At 32.5% G+C, this 18,491-nt stretch overlaps 1 protein-coding gene across 1 annotated transcript; it reads left to right on the top strand.

Moving 5' to 3' along the window:
- The first annotated feature begins 2 nt into the window (after positions 1-2).
- Positions 3-8,133, top strand: LOC134281692 (isobutyryl-CoA dehydrogenase, mitochondrial-like). The gene is made up of 10 exons (XM_062764125.1): positions 3-99; positions 246-346; positions 1,576-1,745; positions 2,050-2,236; positions 3,488-3,625; positions 4,117-4,252; positions 4,613-4,710; positions 4,931-5,083; positions 6,927-7,029; positions 7,386-8,133. The coding sequence occupies exons 1-10, from the start codon at positions 3-5 to the stop codon at positions 7,454-7,456; spliced, it is 1,254 nt and encodes a 417-aa protein (XP_062620109.1). The 3' UTR covers positions 7,457-8,133.
- The last annotated feature ends 10,358 nt before the right edge of the window (positions 8,134-18,491 follow it).

Raw genomic sequence — 18,491 nt, forward strand, 5'->3', positions numbered from 1 at the left:
CTATGTTATTGAAAAATGTTTTATGTAATTCTCGGACCAGAAGTTTGAATCCTATGAGAAGTATTGGAGAAATATGGGTCGATGGAAGCTGTGTTAATCGTAATCTATTTTAAGCCTACTTTTAATGTTAACTGATCAAGAAGTTGCCTTTTATAAGAAAATATAGTGAATCTGACAGTGCATACAAATGTCATAGATTTTGTTTTCATTGTGTATAATGCAACTTTACATTTCTTTTAATATAGCTTCGCTAGGATTAACAGATGAACAAAAACAGATACAGAAAGTTGCAACAGACTTTGCTAGAAATGAGTTATATCCTAACATGGCTAAATGGGATGAAGAGGTACATTATCTTGCATGTCCTTCTTTTTCTGTATTTTAAACAGAATTTTAGGCAACTCTGATTTTTGCTTGACTTAACAGTAGGTAATATGTTGATGGTGTGACAAGTAGGGCGAGCAGAGACAGTTTTAACAGGTTGGGACCAATCGCCCAAATGGAATATAATAGTCCATTTGGGATTATAATATCCCAAACGGGCTATAAATTTACAGTGCAAAAATTGAAAATTTTTATTTTGGCTATAAATATCATAAATCCGCATCAGGACACTTAAAAAGGAATAACTTTTGGTTGACAAGTTTTCCTGTATGTCCATCGTTTAGGAGATTGATCCCTCGGAAGTTCCGTAACTTCTTGGGGATCAATCTTACAAACGGTAGGGTTGCAGAAAAACTTGCTTACCAAAAGTTATTCCTTTTTAAGTGCCCTGATACGGATTTGTGATTTTTATAGCCAAAATAAAAATTTCCAATTTTTGCACTGTAAATTTATAGCCCATTTGGGATATTATATCCCAAATGGACTATTACATCCCATTTGGGCGATTGGTCCCAACCTGTTTAATTTAGTTTGGGCTTGTCATACTGCACGTGCTACTTGCTACATACAGACTCTGACGTCACATGACATTGTGTCAACTTGTATATATGTTGCATTAACGAATTGAAGTCTTAAAAGTGCAAAATGAAAAAAGTGTTAAATTTTCTAATAATCTGCTATATAAATTATCTATTTAAATCAAGGCAAGTGGATTTTTTTCTTGGAATATCTTGTTACCACGAGAACATAGTCTGTGGTGTGATGCATTTCACTTAAGTTTATGGGACTACAGATAACTGCAGAAAAATTCATTTGGATCAATGTGCAAAGTCCAAATTTTCTCTTCACACGTACATGCAGGCATTGTTTTAATAGCTCACAGGGACAAGCAGCACTTTGCACTATAATAAATGAGCCGATTAAAAGTCAGGCAATGCAAACATTAACTTTAATAACTAGAATTTTAATTCAATCAGAGAAATAAAAGGTCATGTATTTGCTATAAAATATGTTTATATAATTATACAAGAATCTTGTATGACTCTGAAGGAAAATGCATCATAACTTTCAACAATGTTCATTGAATCAGAGATTTACAAACAAGTCATAGCAATAATAAACTAACATTTTTATTCAATGACAATTTGTATTGTACTTGAGAGTAATTAATGTGTATTTGTTGCTCTATAGGAAATATTCCCAGTAGATACAATGAAGAAGGCTGCCGAACTGGGATTCGGAGCTATTTACTGTAAAGAAGAAAATGGAGGGACAGGGTTAGGACGTATGGATGCATCAGTGATATTTGAGGCATTGTCTCAGGGGTGTGCCAGCACCACAGCTTATATAAGCATTCATAAGTAGGTCACAGTGTCATGGTTTTTATCAACTATAACCGAAAGCTATAGCTAAGCAACATGCTAAGTAATGCAACATTTATTTATTCACTTCTTGAATTATATTGATCATTTGAGTGTATTGAAGGAAATAAGTTAGCATCCCAGATGAAGTGCATGTACATGTTTGTTCTGGGATGTACTATTTTTACAATTAACACATTAATTGTGGAAAAGAACCTTTTAATAGATTAGAAATTTTATCAATAATGAGTTATATGCACTTCTATATACAATGCAATATTATCTCTCTTTCTTTCCACCACAGTATGTGTGCCTGGATGATTGATGAATTTGGAAACAAAGACCTCCAACAGAAATGGATTCCTGAGCTTGGTTCTATGGACAAACTTGCCTCTTACTGCTTGACTGAGCCTAACCATGGGAGTGATGCAGCTAACCTCAGCACCACGGCTAAAAGACAGGGAGATAAATTTATACTCAATGGATCAAAGGTGAGCATTATACTAGAGAGATTTCATCACATATTATGAATTCTGGGGAAATAATTGTCTATTTGGAATTGATATCTAGAGGAAGTATTTTATGAAATTTTTTAGTATATAATGCATATTTATTTAATAATCATTCTTTGGATTTTTGAAAATAAATGTTTACAATGATTTACTCTCATTGATAACATTTATATATTATGCATGTCTACATGTATAAGTAATGGATATATGCCGAATACTGTTCTATATGTAAAATTATCAGACTGTTTGAGGCCCGTTAGGGCCGAAAACTGTCTGATAATTTTACATATAGAATAGTATGAGGCATATATCTTACTTAAAACATTGCCATTTAAATGTCCAAAAGTTACCTGAAGGAGTCCAATAATAACACAATGGGAGTTCGGGCATCCATTGTTTTCTACCCGTCTAATAAGTAGACAAAAGAAATGAGACAATAAAAACAGTGAGTGAACTCTTGTTTCGCTTCATTCATTCAATGGCAGTCGTCTAGCTAAGCAGGACAGGGACCGGTGGCGAAGATTTATTTTCTTATTCATTTTTTTATTTTGGAATTTTTATTTATTATGTGCATAAATTGATATTGAAACAGACATACTTTTGGGTGATATTATAACCATCACCATGGAAAGTAAAAGTGCAGATTTTTATCCTGAAGTTTAAGTTCATATCGTGGAAATTCTCAGAATCCTTCATTTTAAAAGAGCGGCCATCGGGGAACAAACAAAAAAAATTAGGAGATTTGCAGACTCTTATTTAGAGGAGTGGAAAGTATTATTGTTGAGGAAGGATTAGTTCGATTTTTTTCATGGATTTACTTTTTGGTAGCAGCTTAATTTCCATGTGCCTGTGCTTTGCCCTAATTTTTCTCCTAGTATTTTTTTGGTTTCTGGACATACATCTAACCTTTATTTCATTCTTATTTTCTGTTTTTTAAATACCGTCCGATTTTGTTATCATCGCCGTCCGATAATATATTATCAGACTGGTAATTATTATTATCGGACGGCTACAGGTAACTTTTTAGACTGCAAGAACAAAGGCATGACGTCACAGCAATGTTTTAATTTTATATATGTACGTGTTAAAATAAATTCTGACAATGCTATTTTTGAAGTAATTAAATTGAAATATTATGGTAATATCTTTTCAATTATTTGCATCTAATCTTAATTATTCTTTTAATAATTTGTATCTCTCTTTAACACTGAACAGTCTCTCTGATTCCAGGCATTTATCAGTGGGGGAGGGGACACTGATGTTTATGTAGTCATGTGTAGAACGGGGGAGCAGGGCCCTAAAGGAATCTCCTGTCTGCTGGTGGAAAAGGGGTCTCCTGGGTTAGCCTTTGGCAAAAAAGAGAAAAAGGTTTGTATTGATTTTCATTTACAACTTTGTATTAAAGGTACTGTAGCTGTATTAGATTTGGCGTTGTATTCTGTTTAATGCCTGGTGGTAAGAATTAAGCTTCTGCTAAATCAAGTACATCAGCAAACATCTTGTGTATATACTTTTTACCTATCACATTCATAAAATCCCCATTAACTTGTTATCCACTCAAAGAAAAGTGAAGGGAATTTACTTTTTTTTTACATGCAAAATATACATTAAGCATTGTGTTAAGGGAGCTAACTCTTGAAAATGCGATAAAATATGAAAATTAATTATTTTGTTTTCAAAGTAATATATTTATTATTTCCTAATGGTATCTAAAAGTGATTTTATAGTAAGTAAGAAATATTTGATTTGTGTATTATATGCAATAATGAGCTAGATCAAAAGTGTTTTTTGCTACTCCATTGTAATTCAGTTTTCACACATATGACTAAGTTTTCTCTACAGTGTAACTTTTTTTTCAGGTGGGCTGGAACTCCCAACCTACCCGAGCTGTTATTTTCGAGGATTGTGAGGTACCTGCTTCAAATCTGATAGGGGAGCTGGGGGATGGATTTAAGATTGCCATGAGAGGTTTGAATGGAGGAAGGATCAACATAGGTAATAGCAAATAGAGTTATGACAGATGAAGTCACAGCTCATTCCTGTCCTTTTACTTTTGAAAGTTACCGATGCTCTTTTATGAAGATTTCAAGAACATGAATTTCCTAAATTAGTGCTTATTGATATCATTTTGGAGTGGGGGGGGGGGGTGTCAGCTTTTGTGAAACTTGTACATTTGTTCAAGATGATGAAAATTGATGTACCACAGAAAATAGAGAGGCTCAGAGCTGAGATGAGACATGGCAGTATCTAGACAATATCTGGCAGTATCTGAACAAGTTTTTGTGATGATGACTTTTCCACTTCAATTTATTTACTTTGGAGCATTTTAAAAAATTCATTAGTGTATGTTTACAGCTTCGTGCTCATTAGGGGCTGCACAATCTAGCCTTGAACTTGCTAGGGATCATCTCAAAGTCAGAAAACAGTTTGGAAAGACATTGGACAGTTTCCAGGTAAAAAGGAATTAAGTTAGAGTTTCATGCTTAACACAGGCAGTATGATTAGAAAGTTTAAAGAAGAGTAAGTGTAATTGGATTTTATTTTTGAATGTCTGTTACAAAATTATTTCAATGTGAAAATAAAATTTTTCAAAATCAAATATTTAAAAAAAAAAGGTGTATAGCTCACCAATCATATTTTAAGCATAAGTCATACTTGTAATATTTTTTTCAGCATCTCCAATTCACATTGGCAGAAATGGCCACAAAACTTGTAACCTCAAGAAACATAGTCAGAATGGCTGCCAAAGCCCTGGATGAGGACTGGCCAGAGAAAGTGTCCTTGTGTTCCATGGCCAAATATTTTGCTACAGAAGAATGCTCAAAAGTAACAGACTTAATGATTCTCCTAAATTATAATTAAGTTTTATTATATTTTTTTCTCCCTGGTTGTAGTCATTTGCTTGGTACAGGGTTTAAAGTGTTTGATCAAGAGTTCCGGAATAATGAGATGATTCTAACGTCAAAGGTTCAAATCCCACTGTGGAAGGTGAAAACTGTTTTTTCAGAGGAGACCCTATAAGCCGCAGTCCTGTCTATCATAGGTGCTGACACAAAATAGATCTCTTAGTACAATTCTCAGTTAACCTTGGACTTGGCATTCTTGGTGCTACGTAATTAATGTCTGTCAAATGGCAAATAGATTCTCATTGGTGAAGAAATTAATAACATCAGGAAGTTGAAATTGTTGTTGCCAATGATGAGACAACGTAAGTGACACGTCTTCGCCGTATGAGATGCTTTTATTAGATATTGGCTACACTCTTAACATTCGCCCGCATTTCTATCCTATGTTTATTTTAACAATGAATGAAAGCTGTGTAAATTATATGTAATGTCAAGAATGGCACGCCTTACTGAAAGTCCACTTTTAACTGAGAATTGTACTACTGGTACATACTGCTCAGTTGCCCTGAGTGCCAAGTGCAGTTTTAAGATTTAGCAACTCCACTGGCAAGTGGTGGCATCTCAATATGAGTGAAAAAAGACCATCTCCCGGGTTTTTTGTTTCCAGGACTTTTTCCGGCTTTCTGCTTAAAGCAATATGAGCTGCATTTTTGAGAATTTTATTTTTGTGGTAAAATGTGTTATTATGATTAATTTGTATTTAATTTAAACCCTTTTGATCAATAAGACCAGAATAAACTTTAAAAACATTTCAAAAGAAATATTTTTGTACAATCAAATGTAGAGTATTGTATAAGAAATGATTATTGTACAGGACGACAATAATGCAATTTTGCTTCAATCAAAGCTTTAAAAAGTTCTTCCATTAATGTGTTAATGAACAACAGAAGTTTATAAATGTTCAATTTTTATGACATTGAAATAGTAAATTACAAATTTGCAAAAAAAAATTCCGATGTCAAACATGCAGTTCATATTGCTTTAATTTTACCACATACAGCAAAACTCGGTTATAACAAAGTCGCTGGGACCTATGAAATTACTTCGCTATATCCGTAAATCGTTATAACCATATAAGAAATTCATTGAATTTATATAGCTGGGGATCCATGAATTCCCAATATCCGTGTTCGTACTAAACGAGTTTTACTGTACATGTATTTTTTTTAATTTACCCAATATGTTTAGTATTTTCACCGTAGGAAAAAATAACTTGACAGTAAACTCAACATACTAACAGATAGTCAGTGCATAGCGTTTTTGGTTTAAAAATTATGAATTCATGTTTGAAACTTGACTAGGAGTGAAAACAAAGCTTAAAACAGTTGTTAAGGGGAAATTTTATACACAAATGGTCAAGAAACACAAATATCTTCCCTGACATGTAAAAATAATTTTTTTTTTTTTTTTTTTTTTTTTTTTTTTTTTTACAATTTTATATCTCTATGGACCATAATTGGAGAAACAAACATGCTGTTTGCAGGACTATTTTTGTCCTTTTTCATGATATGGTTATACATACAGAAAATTCTACCTATTAATTTTGAATTTGCCCAGAAGCGTTTGTATTAAAGAATTCCATCTTTAACTCATCCTATTTTAAATATGCACACGTGCGAGAAAGGGGGGGGGGGGGTTGAAATGAATAAGCATTTTAATTGTATTGATTATGACAAGCATTTGTTTATATAAAATTACTATTTTGTTGTATTTGAACAAGATACCTCCCAAGTACTAATTCTGTCTAACATTTATTTCTCTAGATTTGTAATGAAGCTTTACAACTGCATGGTGGATATGGTTATCTGAAAGACTATGCTATACAGCAGTATGTCAGGGACATTAGGGTACACCAAATCTTAGAAGGTAATTTATGGCTTTCAATTGATAAACATTTTCATCTACTTCCTGGCAATAGTTCATGGGGAAAAGCTATTCATTGGAAGATTTATGAGGGATGCACCCCTTTCCTTGTAATAATTTTTTTTCTTAGCATTAACTTTGTACTTTCTGTATAAAGCTAAAAAGCCTAGAATTGTCTCCCAAACTTATTACGGTACAATAAGTAATCCATTTCTATTTCATAGCCCGGCTATTCTCAGATATTTCTAAAAGTCGACATTGTTTGTTTGACGTCCCATCTATCAGACAACTGATAACTGAAATTATTCATGAGAAATATGCTTGTTTGAAATTAATTAAAGACACCTTTTCTCTTTCAGGAACAAATGAAATAATGAGACTGTTGATATCCAGGGACTTACTAACAGATGGAGAGAGAAAATATTCTTGATAATGTATACAGTTGTAATCTGCTCTCTTTTTGACATAAAAATGTGACCTGGTCATTTTGATTTAGTTTATAGTGATGAGATTTTATGTTTTGAATCATGCCAACACTCAATGCATTATATATATCATTTTGTGCATAATATATTATGTGAATCAGTGATACCTTTGCCAGTTACATGTTCAGTATATCTGGTAATTAAAACTCTCATTTTGAATGATATTTTAATATATCGAAGTGCAGAAATATGTTGATGAAATGTATGATAACCTATTCACATGGGAACCAATTGACTTGAAGTGTTTTAATTTGTATGTAAATCAGATACAAGTATACATATTTATTTTTTCCTGATTGTTGAATTATTTCACTTGTTGTGTGATAGGTGCTGCTCACTTTCTTTTGTATTCAGTATTGTGGTGTTTTAGATATCAGAGTCCAACTTTATGAAATAGATCATAATTTCAAGGAGTAAACATCTCCACAATTCCAACTTATGGGGTTAATAAAAAATGGCATTTAAAATAAAAATGACCATGAAAAAGTTTACATGCTGCACAATTTGTTCATTGCAATTCTGAGGACTCTCTCTTTTTCAGACTAAATAATCATAGATCCATATCCCTGATGTGGGATATTGATTACATTTTTGCAGTAAAGTAAAAATTGGGAGTTTTTTTTACACTTGCGTGTTTACCCTAAGTTCTAATTAAATGTTCTGTAGATTGAAACTCAAAATTTTAAAAACTTTTTACATTAAATACATGTTCATGTATAAATCATAATGACTGTGATATGTAAATGTATTTTATTGAATACATGTATTAAGTTCAACCAATACTATTTTGTTTTTGTGATTTTCAAATGACTTTTGGACGTTTTGTTATTTTTATATAGTTGTTAGATGTCCCCTTCCTGTTCCCCCTCCCACTAGCTGTTCTTTATTACATGTAAGAAAATTAATATGAATATATGAATCTGAACATTTGTCTTTTCTTTGATTAATTTTCTTCTCTTTTTTAACTTTGTGGATAATTAACAGACAGTAATCAAGTAAATTCCATTGAAAAAATGAAAGCAAATCAGGAGCAGAGAAAATCAATTCGGAGCAATTGGGTGCAATGGGGGAACAAGCATCCCATGTAGACCTTGTATAGCTATACCCATTCTGTGCTCCCTCTTATGATTTGGCAAATGTTTATGGTTACATGTGATTTTCATAAAGTATTTCTCCATTTAACCCTTTCGCTGCCAGCGTAAATTTTTGAATTGACAAATAACGTAACGTCACACGTGTCACACATAAATGATGTTACAATAGTTGTGACGTTAATAAAAAATTGCGGGTTTACGTTGTATCCAAGACGTGAATGGCACCTGCATTATGTATACTGTAAACCAACTTTTATTCGCGACAACTTTATTTCGCGATTTAGCAGGGGTAAACTAGTTCGCGACGATTCATTTGTGCGATCAAGCCTTTTTGGATCTGTTATTTATAGACACATAACACTCTAAGGACCGGTTTGCAATGAGAAATATTCACGTTGACGAGGCTCTCGCGAACTTCGCGAAAATTTCTCGCACGCTAATAAAAGTTGGTTTACAGTAATCTTAACAAAGGGAGTAAAATCAATCAACTTAAAAATAATATTTCTTTCAATAGCATATTATGCCATTAAATAATAAAAAATCAATTTGTCAAAGACGCTTTACCTATTTTTAAACAATTGTTTTCTAGTACAAACTTTGAAAATTGAGCATGGAAGATTGAATAGTCTTCATAGGCGTCGGAACCGGGAGGGCTAGGGGGGGCTTAGCCCCCCCACTTTTATTCCAAATATATACTTAGTATAGACATTGAACATATCTTCGTAGGTTTAGCCCCCCCCCCCCCCCCCACTTTCCACAGATACGTTTTAAAATAGATTAAAAATGGAGAAAGTGGTGGTGTTTGGAAAAAAATTTTGTACTGAAGTTTGAACCTACCCCCCCCTTCCCCCCCCCCCCCCCCCCCCCCCACGAAATAGGATTTTCGTGTTTGGGAAATGGACATTTTTGAAGGTACAAATTTTTTTTTTTTACACTTAGCCCCCCCCCCCCCTTTCAACGCCAATGCCGACGCCAATGGTCTTCACTAGTCTTTGTAAGTCTCTATTCTTTTCCCAAGTAAATTATATTGTGAAAGTTTTACCTCAACCCTTTTAAGTATTGTTACTTTTTATTTTCAATCTGTGTAGAGTACATATTTAAAGTAAATACATTGATTTTTGCTAGAATTGTCATGCAACCATCACATAATTAAAGGAAGTGGATGCGCATTCTAAATTTAACATGTGCAGCGAACAATGTTCTTTCGTTTTAACTTGAAAAAATGAATAATTGAACAGCGTATTTCTTCCTTTTTGTTTTAAATTAAATGTCCTCTCTGGTCTTAAACAGCAAGTTGCCCTATAAAATTTTCTCAGAAATCAGTGGCAGGATCAGATAGTCAGATACTGTATTGATGTGTGAAATGTTGTTGTGGCTTTTTTCATATTTTTAAAGAATCCTCTTTTATCTACTTACTTTTTAAATTAATTTGATTTTTAATTTTCTTTTTTTATTTTTTGAAACTAATTATATTTATTTTTTGGATTTATTTTTTCTTGGTATTTTCCGGAAATTCAACGGTCTTCCAGTTAATGTTTAAAACTATTTTTCCATGTATTTTTGACGCTTGATTTTTAAAAACATTTTCACCTTGCTGTAAAGCGTTTCAATCACTTACCGACGTGACGTCAGAAGACGACTTGTTGACGGAGGAGATTCGGGACTGTAGGACGACAAGTGATCATTCATCTCAAAATAACTCAGAGATATAGGTATGATTAAAAATCTTAGTAGGGAATGAAAGTACTTTACATTGCTTTCCTCTGTCTAGGTCAAGTGAAGAAATCTGTGTTTAACTGCATGGATTTGATGAATAGTAGTGACTTTGCGCGCACTCGTCTGCTCTCTGTAGTTCAATAAATCGGGGATTCATCAATCATGACCTTTAACAAGTTTGATTGTGTTTGATTGACTTTTGAAAACATAACTTTAAATGCATGAATGCATTGATAAGATTTATTGGCGAGATGTGTATGAATTATGTGGAAGTAGACAGGGATGAAAAACTTGTCTACCTCTCTAAGGAAAATAGAATTATGTGACGTGTTATATGGCATTTTGATGTGAATTTGAATTTACCTAAAACCAATTTTCTCCTACTCAGTATTTGTATTAGTTATGTAATTTTTTTTATATATATTAAATGTGTCTGCATAATTCTTGCTTTATCAGTGTATTATACTCCAGAAACACATGAACAGGAACAAAACAAATTTTGCCTGATTAAAACTTCAAACGCTTTCAGACAAATTTGTACCATTCCTGCTTTAGTATGAGATATTGAAGAAAACATAATGAACATGAACAGATTTTAAGGGGAGACAGGACACATGCCACATGACTCAAAAGACAGATTACGTCATAGTCGATGCTGATGTACATGTTAACGTTGTTAAAATCAACAGTTCTTGTGTAATTTTATTCTAAAATTGCTTTGTTAAACATTTATTTTTTAAGAATATATATATATAAAATTTTTAAAGATCTTACCAACATTATAGATATTGTGAAACTGCCAAATTTAAACAGCCGTTTCTCTTTACCCTGCAGTCTGGCGTCAGTTACGTCATAGTAGTAGTGTTTGAATTCTCAGTGCAGCGAGATCAAGTACACACATTAGCTACACCAATCATGATCAGTTTTATTTCATAATAAACAGGTCACAATCAATGTATCGTGATAAATTTCTGAAGCAGATTTTTTTGTAGCAGAAATTTATTCTCTTTAGTATTTAGATAATTGTGCATGTTAATGTTTTCGTGTGACGACTCACAATTGATATCCTGCACTCGGAAAATGTAAACGTGAATCGTTTTTATCATGCTTAAGTTACGTCTAAATCAAAGATGTCTTGTGCGACATTGAGGTAAGTTTGACCCTGCAATATTTATGCAGTTAATAATTACAATGAATGAATGACATTCAATCGTAAATTTAGCAATATTTATTGACAGAATTTTTTCCAAAATGAGGTTTTGTTGTTGAAGCTGCCTTGAAAAATGCAGAAATTATCCCAAATATCTATCTGAAATTAAAACAAATGCTTTCAGATAATTTAAACACAATGAATATTCTGAAATATTTGAGTATTAAGTGTTATCTAACATATTTATTAATTGTGCATAAAAATTTGCATTATATGGACTCCGTAATGGACCCGTAAACATGAAGTATCAAAACTGTACAAATACCTAGTATATAAGGTGATATTTGTGAGGTGATATCTTTTAAATAAGTCAAGAAATTTCATGACAGGATCATTTTAAAATGTTCATTCATATTATTAAATTAGTAATATAAAAAGTACGGAAAAAAATCATTTACAGGAATTTTTCAGCTCAAGGTCCTGTTCCTCCTTAAAGTGTTAAATGATATATTAGGGGGAAAACATTGTGTTTTGCTACATGTAATTGACCTAACAAAGAAAAATAACTTCTGTACAAGTTTTTCTTGTCTTGTAAATCCACTATAAAACATTGGGGTAATGCACAAATTAAGAGGAAAGAAAGAAAAGAAAAAAATGAAAGCCCTGTCTCTTTTACTCAAAAGCTAAATTCAAGGTTAAAATTGTCAAGCTTCTAGGTCAAAACACATATTCATCCTGATAAACTTGGAATTGATGGTTATTACATATATCACTGTATATTTATGTGTGTTAATTAACAAGAATCCTGTAAGTTTTCATAATTTATAAGTTTAGTTGAGCTCAATATGTTGTAATTCCTCACTTCCAGGTAATAGAACAAGCAAGTTACATAACCTACCCCGGTTCTTATTAGTGTTAATTTGTCACATTTCTACACTGGAGTGAGGTAATATATATTTCATGTAAACAAACAGATCAATAATTGTATTAATCCTCAGATAAGGGATTTTTAAAGGTAATTAAACTTGAACACATGCACTATAAGTAAGAATGGATACATTTTTTCAAATTGATTAAAAAATTGGACTTGTTAATATTTTTTTGGACAGAAAAAAATGTATGGTATTAATTATTTCAAATGTCAACATCAGTATGTAAATGATCCTGTTGATTACTATGAGTTCACTGGTCTTATTTTGTAATGATCCATAGACCATAACAATTTGGAACTGCATTATATTATTATGATATATTTTTAATCTTGTAGTTAAAAGTCATTGACATCTGTATGTATATCAGTGAACCAAAAAAAGTTTTGAACACTTTTTTCCTCCAATATTTATGTTTAGATATTCTGAAGTTTACATTTTATGATAAAAATCAAAATAAAGTATTGTATGTACTTAAATATTTCATTTTTCATGTCAACTTATCCTGATAGAAATAATATTAAGTGCTCTTGATCATGTTGATTTGGATAAGAAATTTTAACCATTTAAATTACCTGAATAATCCTATGAGGGGCCCCACAGGTGGTAATGTTTGGACTTTGGACTCCAGCTTTTCAGTGCTCTAAGTTAATGTTAATCAGTTGGCATGCACATTGGAGCTATTGTATATATGCAGTTCATAAAAAGACACATTTATAAATAGCAAACTTGTGAACTTCTTGGATTGTCCCAAAAACAGTCACAGTATGTATGCTTTGATCAATACATATCTAAAATTAATATTATTTAGTGAAATATTCAGTTCCATTTTACATGTCTTACTGTTAAAACTCTATTAGATTGTTATATTTTTATTTGTTGATTAAACAACTCCCATTTAATGATTTTAATTGATCAAAAAATGATTATATTTCGTTAAGATCCTTTCAGTTTCATAAGAAAGTTTTGGGACTTTGCTTGAAAACTGAATGAATTACCACAATTATGATCTACACATGTATAGATAGACTCATGAGACCTTTGAAAGGCAGAAAATCTATATTTCTTTGATATATTGCATTTAATGATATAAATGTGTGCATTTTGATGTGAACTGATCATGTGATTTGAAGAATGGGAACAGATTTTATGGATAAAATGTTTACCTCAATAGGCAGTGATGCTTAACAAAGCATGTCATATTTTATGTCATGCTGATCAGCTGTTTACCTTTGACCTACTTATGAACTAGTGTAGTACCCTGAGTTTGTATACCTTTCACAAGCACCATGAGATTAGGTAATTTTGACCATTATGTGTCAACCATGAATAGACTTGTAAGCATTGAGATTCTGAATCAACTAATTACAACATGTGGTACAATGTGCCTGTACTGTTCTTTTCTGTTTATAGCAAGAAGAACGTACACAATAGTTCTTAGATGTATGAAACTGGATATTTTGACCGTTGAATTATTTTTCTTATTTATTTGTTCTTTTTAAAATATTTTTATTCGTTATTTTTTAAAGAAGAAAACATTTTTCCCTCTGTGGAATGTACATCACATGGATACCAATTTTAACCATTTTGCAATCTTTACAGCTTCTGAATTTACAGATTTAAATTAAAAATATGTTTCATCATTGTTTATTCCATGAAAAGAATTAAATAAATAAATTCAATGTAAGGCCAGCATTTTTTTATTTTTAGGTTTACGAACATCAGAATGAATAAGTCCTGTAGGAGGAGGAAATAAAAAAAAAAAAAAATTATATTTTGGATACATTATCGACTTTTCTACATTAATTTTTGCTTCTTTTTTTATGCTCTCCTAAAAGGCTTCTTGCCACTGGACACATAAGGGTTACAAAGGGGAAAATACAACCTTTAATTGTTTATTTCATCATCTACCAGTTGGGGAAAGTGACATAAATCTTTTGATGTTGCATGGACAAAATACAGATTTTTTAAAACAAAAAATCAATTTTTTAAATCTCTTTTAATATATCTTCATTTTTGTTTTTAATGTGTGTTAGGTAGAAATTAATCTAAAATATTAATTTACTCTAGACCTATAAAAGTAATAATTCCTTTCATAAAACAGACAGGGAGTATTCCCAAGGAGTATTGAGGAGTAGGGAGGAATTTTTTTCAATTAAGTGTAAAATAATTTTTCTGGCCGCCATAAACGATACTATATGCCTGTATATATTTGTATATTCTTGTTTTTAAATAGTTGAAATATTTCTTTAGGCTATTGTTTATTTCTTCCTCAAATGGATCTAACTTCTCCCATAGTTTTATTCATTACATCTGATGCATAAGCGACCCTTTTCTGAAGAATGATGCTAAGACTGTAAACTATGACAGAAACATAAACAATGTCTCTGACAATAGCTACCATGGGCAGTTTTAAACCTGTGGGAGGAAAATAATTTACAATATACAGACACAGTTACTTTTGAATACGGATACATAATTATCTCACCAACATGTCACTTTGCAACAAAGTCCTCGGCATTTTATTGTTCTCTGAACGGGTGAAACGTTTTGAATGGCACTCCTACCGATAAATATTTACATTAAATCAAGCTTTAGTGCTGCTATGGACTTGACACAAATCTCCCTTCATCATTTAAAACCGGAAGTACGAGTTCGTAAATTTGAAATCTCGATCCCGACTCAAATTTGACATCGGAAAGAAAAAATTCTGTTTTTCTCCATCGTCTCAAGCCACGGTCCAGAGTCCGCATATAGCTCTCTCCTACCCGTGGCTGCTTGATCACAAAAAGTGTCGTAATCTTGAATATTTACGCCTCTCTATTATGACGTCATATTTATTCAGTGGCAAGTTTTGTTTCCATCGCAATTGAAATCACAACTGACGTCAACAGTATACAAGAAATATTTCCTTTACTGCGATTGGATATTGAAAGGTTGCGATAAAGTTCATCTTCCGACTATGCTTTACTCGCATTGGTCAATATTTTAATGAGCTACGAAGAATTCTCTCCTCGTTCAACCACGGCCAGAATGGGAGAGGATCGTACATTTTGGCCGTGGTTTGCGACGATGGTTTTTCTCAATTTTATTTTTTTTCTGAAAATGCAAAAACTTGAGCGGCGGGTTTGTAAACCTAAAAATAAAAAAATGCTGGCCTAACTATAATAGGTTGCCCTCCCCCCCCCCCCCCCCCCCCCCCCAAAAAAAATGATTAATTAATTGAACAGCTAATTTTTATGAAAGCTTGTTCCCACATGTATTCCAGCTTTATATGGCTACATTGTATCTTGGAAACAAACTTTACAAAGACCATAGTTTTTAAAGGATTGCAGAGCATTAGTAAATGCCTAGTAAATTCTTCTTCCTTAGACATTAGCACTACATTGTTTAAACATTCTGTCAGAGGAAAGCTTTTGAAGAGAAAAGTTAATAATTTATTGTACACTGAACAGTGATCATGAGTCAGGGTGACCAATCAGAAACTTCAGATGAATTATATATATTGATTCACAGGCATGTATATAAATTATGCTGTATTTCATATTACATCAGTGAGAATATCTGGAAGAGGAGCTATTAGCATTAGTTGGAAATGGAAATAATCTTAATTCAATCATCATAAAATACCTGTCGATTTCCATCATCTTCAATTTTTGGCACTGACATTGCATGATTTTAATTTTGATTTATGATGCTTTTCTAAACATATGTAAGAACTTGATACATATAGATTTCTATTTTTTTTCTATAAACTTGGGTAATGTAGTGTTGAAATAGGTCAGAGAATAAAGATGACATGGTTGCATGGGTCGATTTAAAAGAAAAAAATCTCCATCTGAGACTTGATCTCTTAGTTAACAATTTGAGCATGTGAAGTTAAATGGAAAAAATTACTTCAGAACTTGTTTAAATAGTTTCTTGTGAATTACTTTTTTGTTTGGAAAAAGCCTCTTGTGAATTACTTATTTTATTTAGAGGATTTGATTAAAAACTGCTTCCACATTTTACATAAACTGGTATATTGATTTGGCAATTTGTTTATTATGACAACTGCCTTTTAATTCAAAAAGTGGCAGGGGTTCATTTGAATTAGTTTTATTTCTTTTCTCTGAAATATTTTAAATGGTATAAGCATGATAAGTTTATGTAAATTTAAAAGTTTTATTACCAGGATACAAAAGTCTTCCATTTCATAATCAATACCATTTCATGTAAAGTGGGAAAGCTTTCATGTGCTAAAGCAGCTTTAGTTTGCAGTAAGTGAAATATTGTGGCAATGTTGAAGAAGTTATCTGAACATTATTTTATGCTTAGTCCCAGATTATACATTCTCTGAAAATTGATCAGTATGTAGCAATTCTTTGTAGCAGGTCTGATTGCCCTTGGCCAGGTAGCTCAGTTGGTAGAGCACCTGACTGGAGATTCAGGGGGCATGGGTTCAAATCAATGTCTACTCCATTATTTTTCTCCCTGCCTGTTACGTTTGGTCCTATGTCATGCCCTGGAAGTGGTAGGTGAAAGGCCTACCTGGGAAGAGCCCAAGTAGGTGTTTTTTGGGAGGGGGGCTGAAGAACTTTAAAGAGGGAGGAATGTGGTGGTAATTAAGACAGGTTTGATTGCTAGTCACCAGATCACAGAGGTACATGTAGATCACTGTCTGACAGGAGATTCAGGGAGTCCAGGGGCTCGTAACATAAAGCTTGCTAAGATTTTGACTTAAGTAGGGTCGTAAGTACGGTTTAGGCATAATCTTAGGACCTATCTAAGTACCACTTAAGTATGTCTTAAACCGTAACATAAAGCGAACTAAGCTAGGTCCTAGCTAAATCAAACTTGTGTTAAGAATATTTCATATGAGCCAACCTATGTTTTTTGATTTTATATAGATATATTGCCAAAAGTGATTCAGTTAGGGTTTTAATTAATTACATATTAAAGTTGACGTCCTTACCTATCGGTTTAAATTATGTTAGATTATATTTCGTATTAAAATTATAATTATGTTATAAATTATTCGGAATGTTTGAGAACAAATAAAGCACGGTAAGAAAGTTGCGATTTGTGGTTCATTGTAAATGTTCACGACAATTGTTTTATCACCTGAGATGTTTTCAGCTTACCTTTTGTAACTCTTTTGTTTTGACAAATGTTCACTTACCCTGTTATTATCGCAGACAAGAAAAGATTATCGACCGCCTATCCACTAGAAATTGAAACTCTAAAAAGTTCAATATATTTTGAATCCCCGCTATATATCAGGTCATGCATGTCAGAAGCAAAAACTGCAGAAGTTTTATGATATACTCAATTGCAAATTAATCAAGGATAAAAAAATCGGATATTTTTTCGTACATGTATGTCTCCATTTAACAGCAATTCTCTCTCTCTCTGGAACTGTAGTGAACCCTGTCTAAATCGTTCTACATTTATTCTACTTTACAGATACTTTTTATACCCCCCGCTTGAAAAGCGGGAGGGTATATAGTAATCGTTAATTCCGTCCGTCCGTCTGTTACGCTTTGGAGTACCCATCTCTTATCCGCAACTCCTCTCATACCACTGAATGAAATTTGATGAAACTTTCACAGGATCTTTATTACATATTGCCATTGTGCACCTCCTATTTTACTTTTTGATCTGACACATATTTTGGATTTCCCGGCAAAACATGGACTTTGCCTTATAACTATATGGAGGCGGGGGGTATCATTTAGTGAGCTCATCGCTCACAGTACCTCTAGTTTATTACTGTTTTAGTCATCATCCTCTTTCTTTTCTTTTTTTAACAAATTATTTCAACTCATATTTTCAAATTGAATATACCGATCCATGGTTTATTACCGTGTTCAATTTATTTTTATAACCAAGGTCCCACTAATTTCAGACGTATCCCTACAATTAAATTTTTGTATTTACATGTATGCTGTGTTGAAAGTGATATTGGAATCAGTGATCAACCCCCCCCCCCCCCCAAACGAAAAAAATAAAATTCTTAAATCAGCGCCCAATAGAGATAATTATTTTCTTTAATACATAATATGAATAGAGGAATGTTTTAACATCAAAAATCAACATCAAATAAGTCTAA

This window comes from Saccostrea cucullata, unplaced genomic scaffold (genome assembly GCF_032062105.1).
Source record: "Saccostrea cucullata isolate Sc308-1 unplaced genomic scaffold, CSIRO_AGI_Scuc_v1 ctg286, whole genome shotgun sequence".
Lineage (NCBI taxonomy): Eukaryota > Metazoa > Mollusca > Bivalvia > Ostreida > Ostreidae > Saccostrea > Saccostrea cuccullata.

Coding starts and splice junctions, on each gene's coding strand:
- LOC134281692 (XM_062764125.1), top strand. CDS start 3: ATGTTATTGAAAAATGTTTTATGTAATTCTCGGACCAGAAGTTTGAAT. Junction 100..245: donor CGATGGAAGCTGTGTTAATC/GTAATCTATTTT, acceptor CTTTTAATATAG/CTTCGCTAGGATTAACAGAT. Junction 2,237..3,487: donor TTATACTCAATGGATCAAAG/GTGAGCATTATA, acceptor CTCTGATTCCAG/GCATTTATCAGTGGGGGAGG.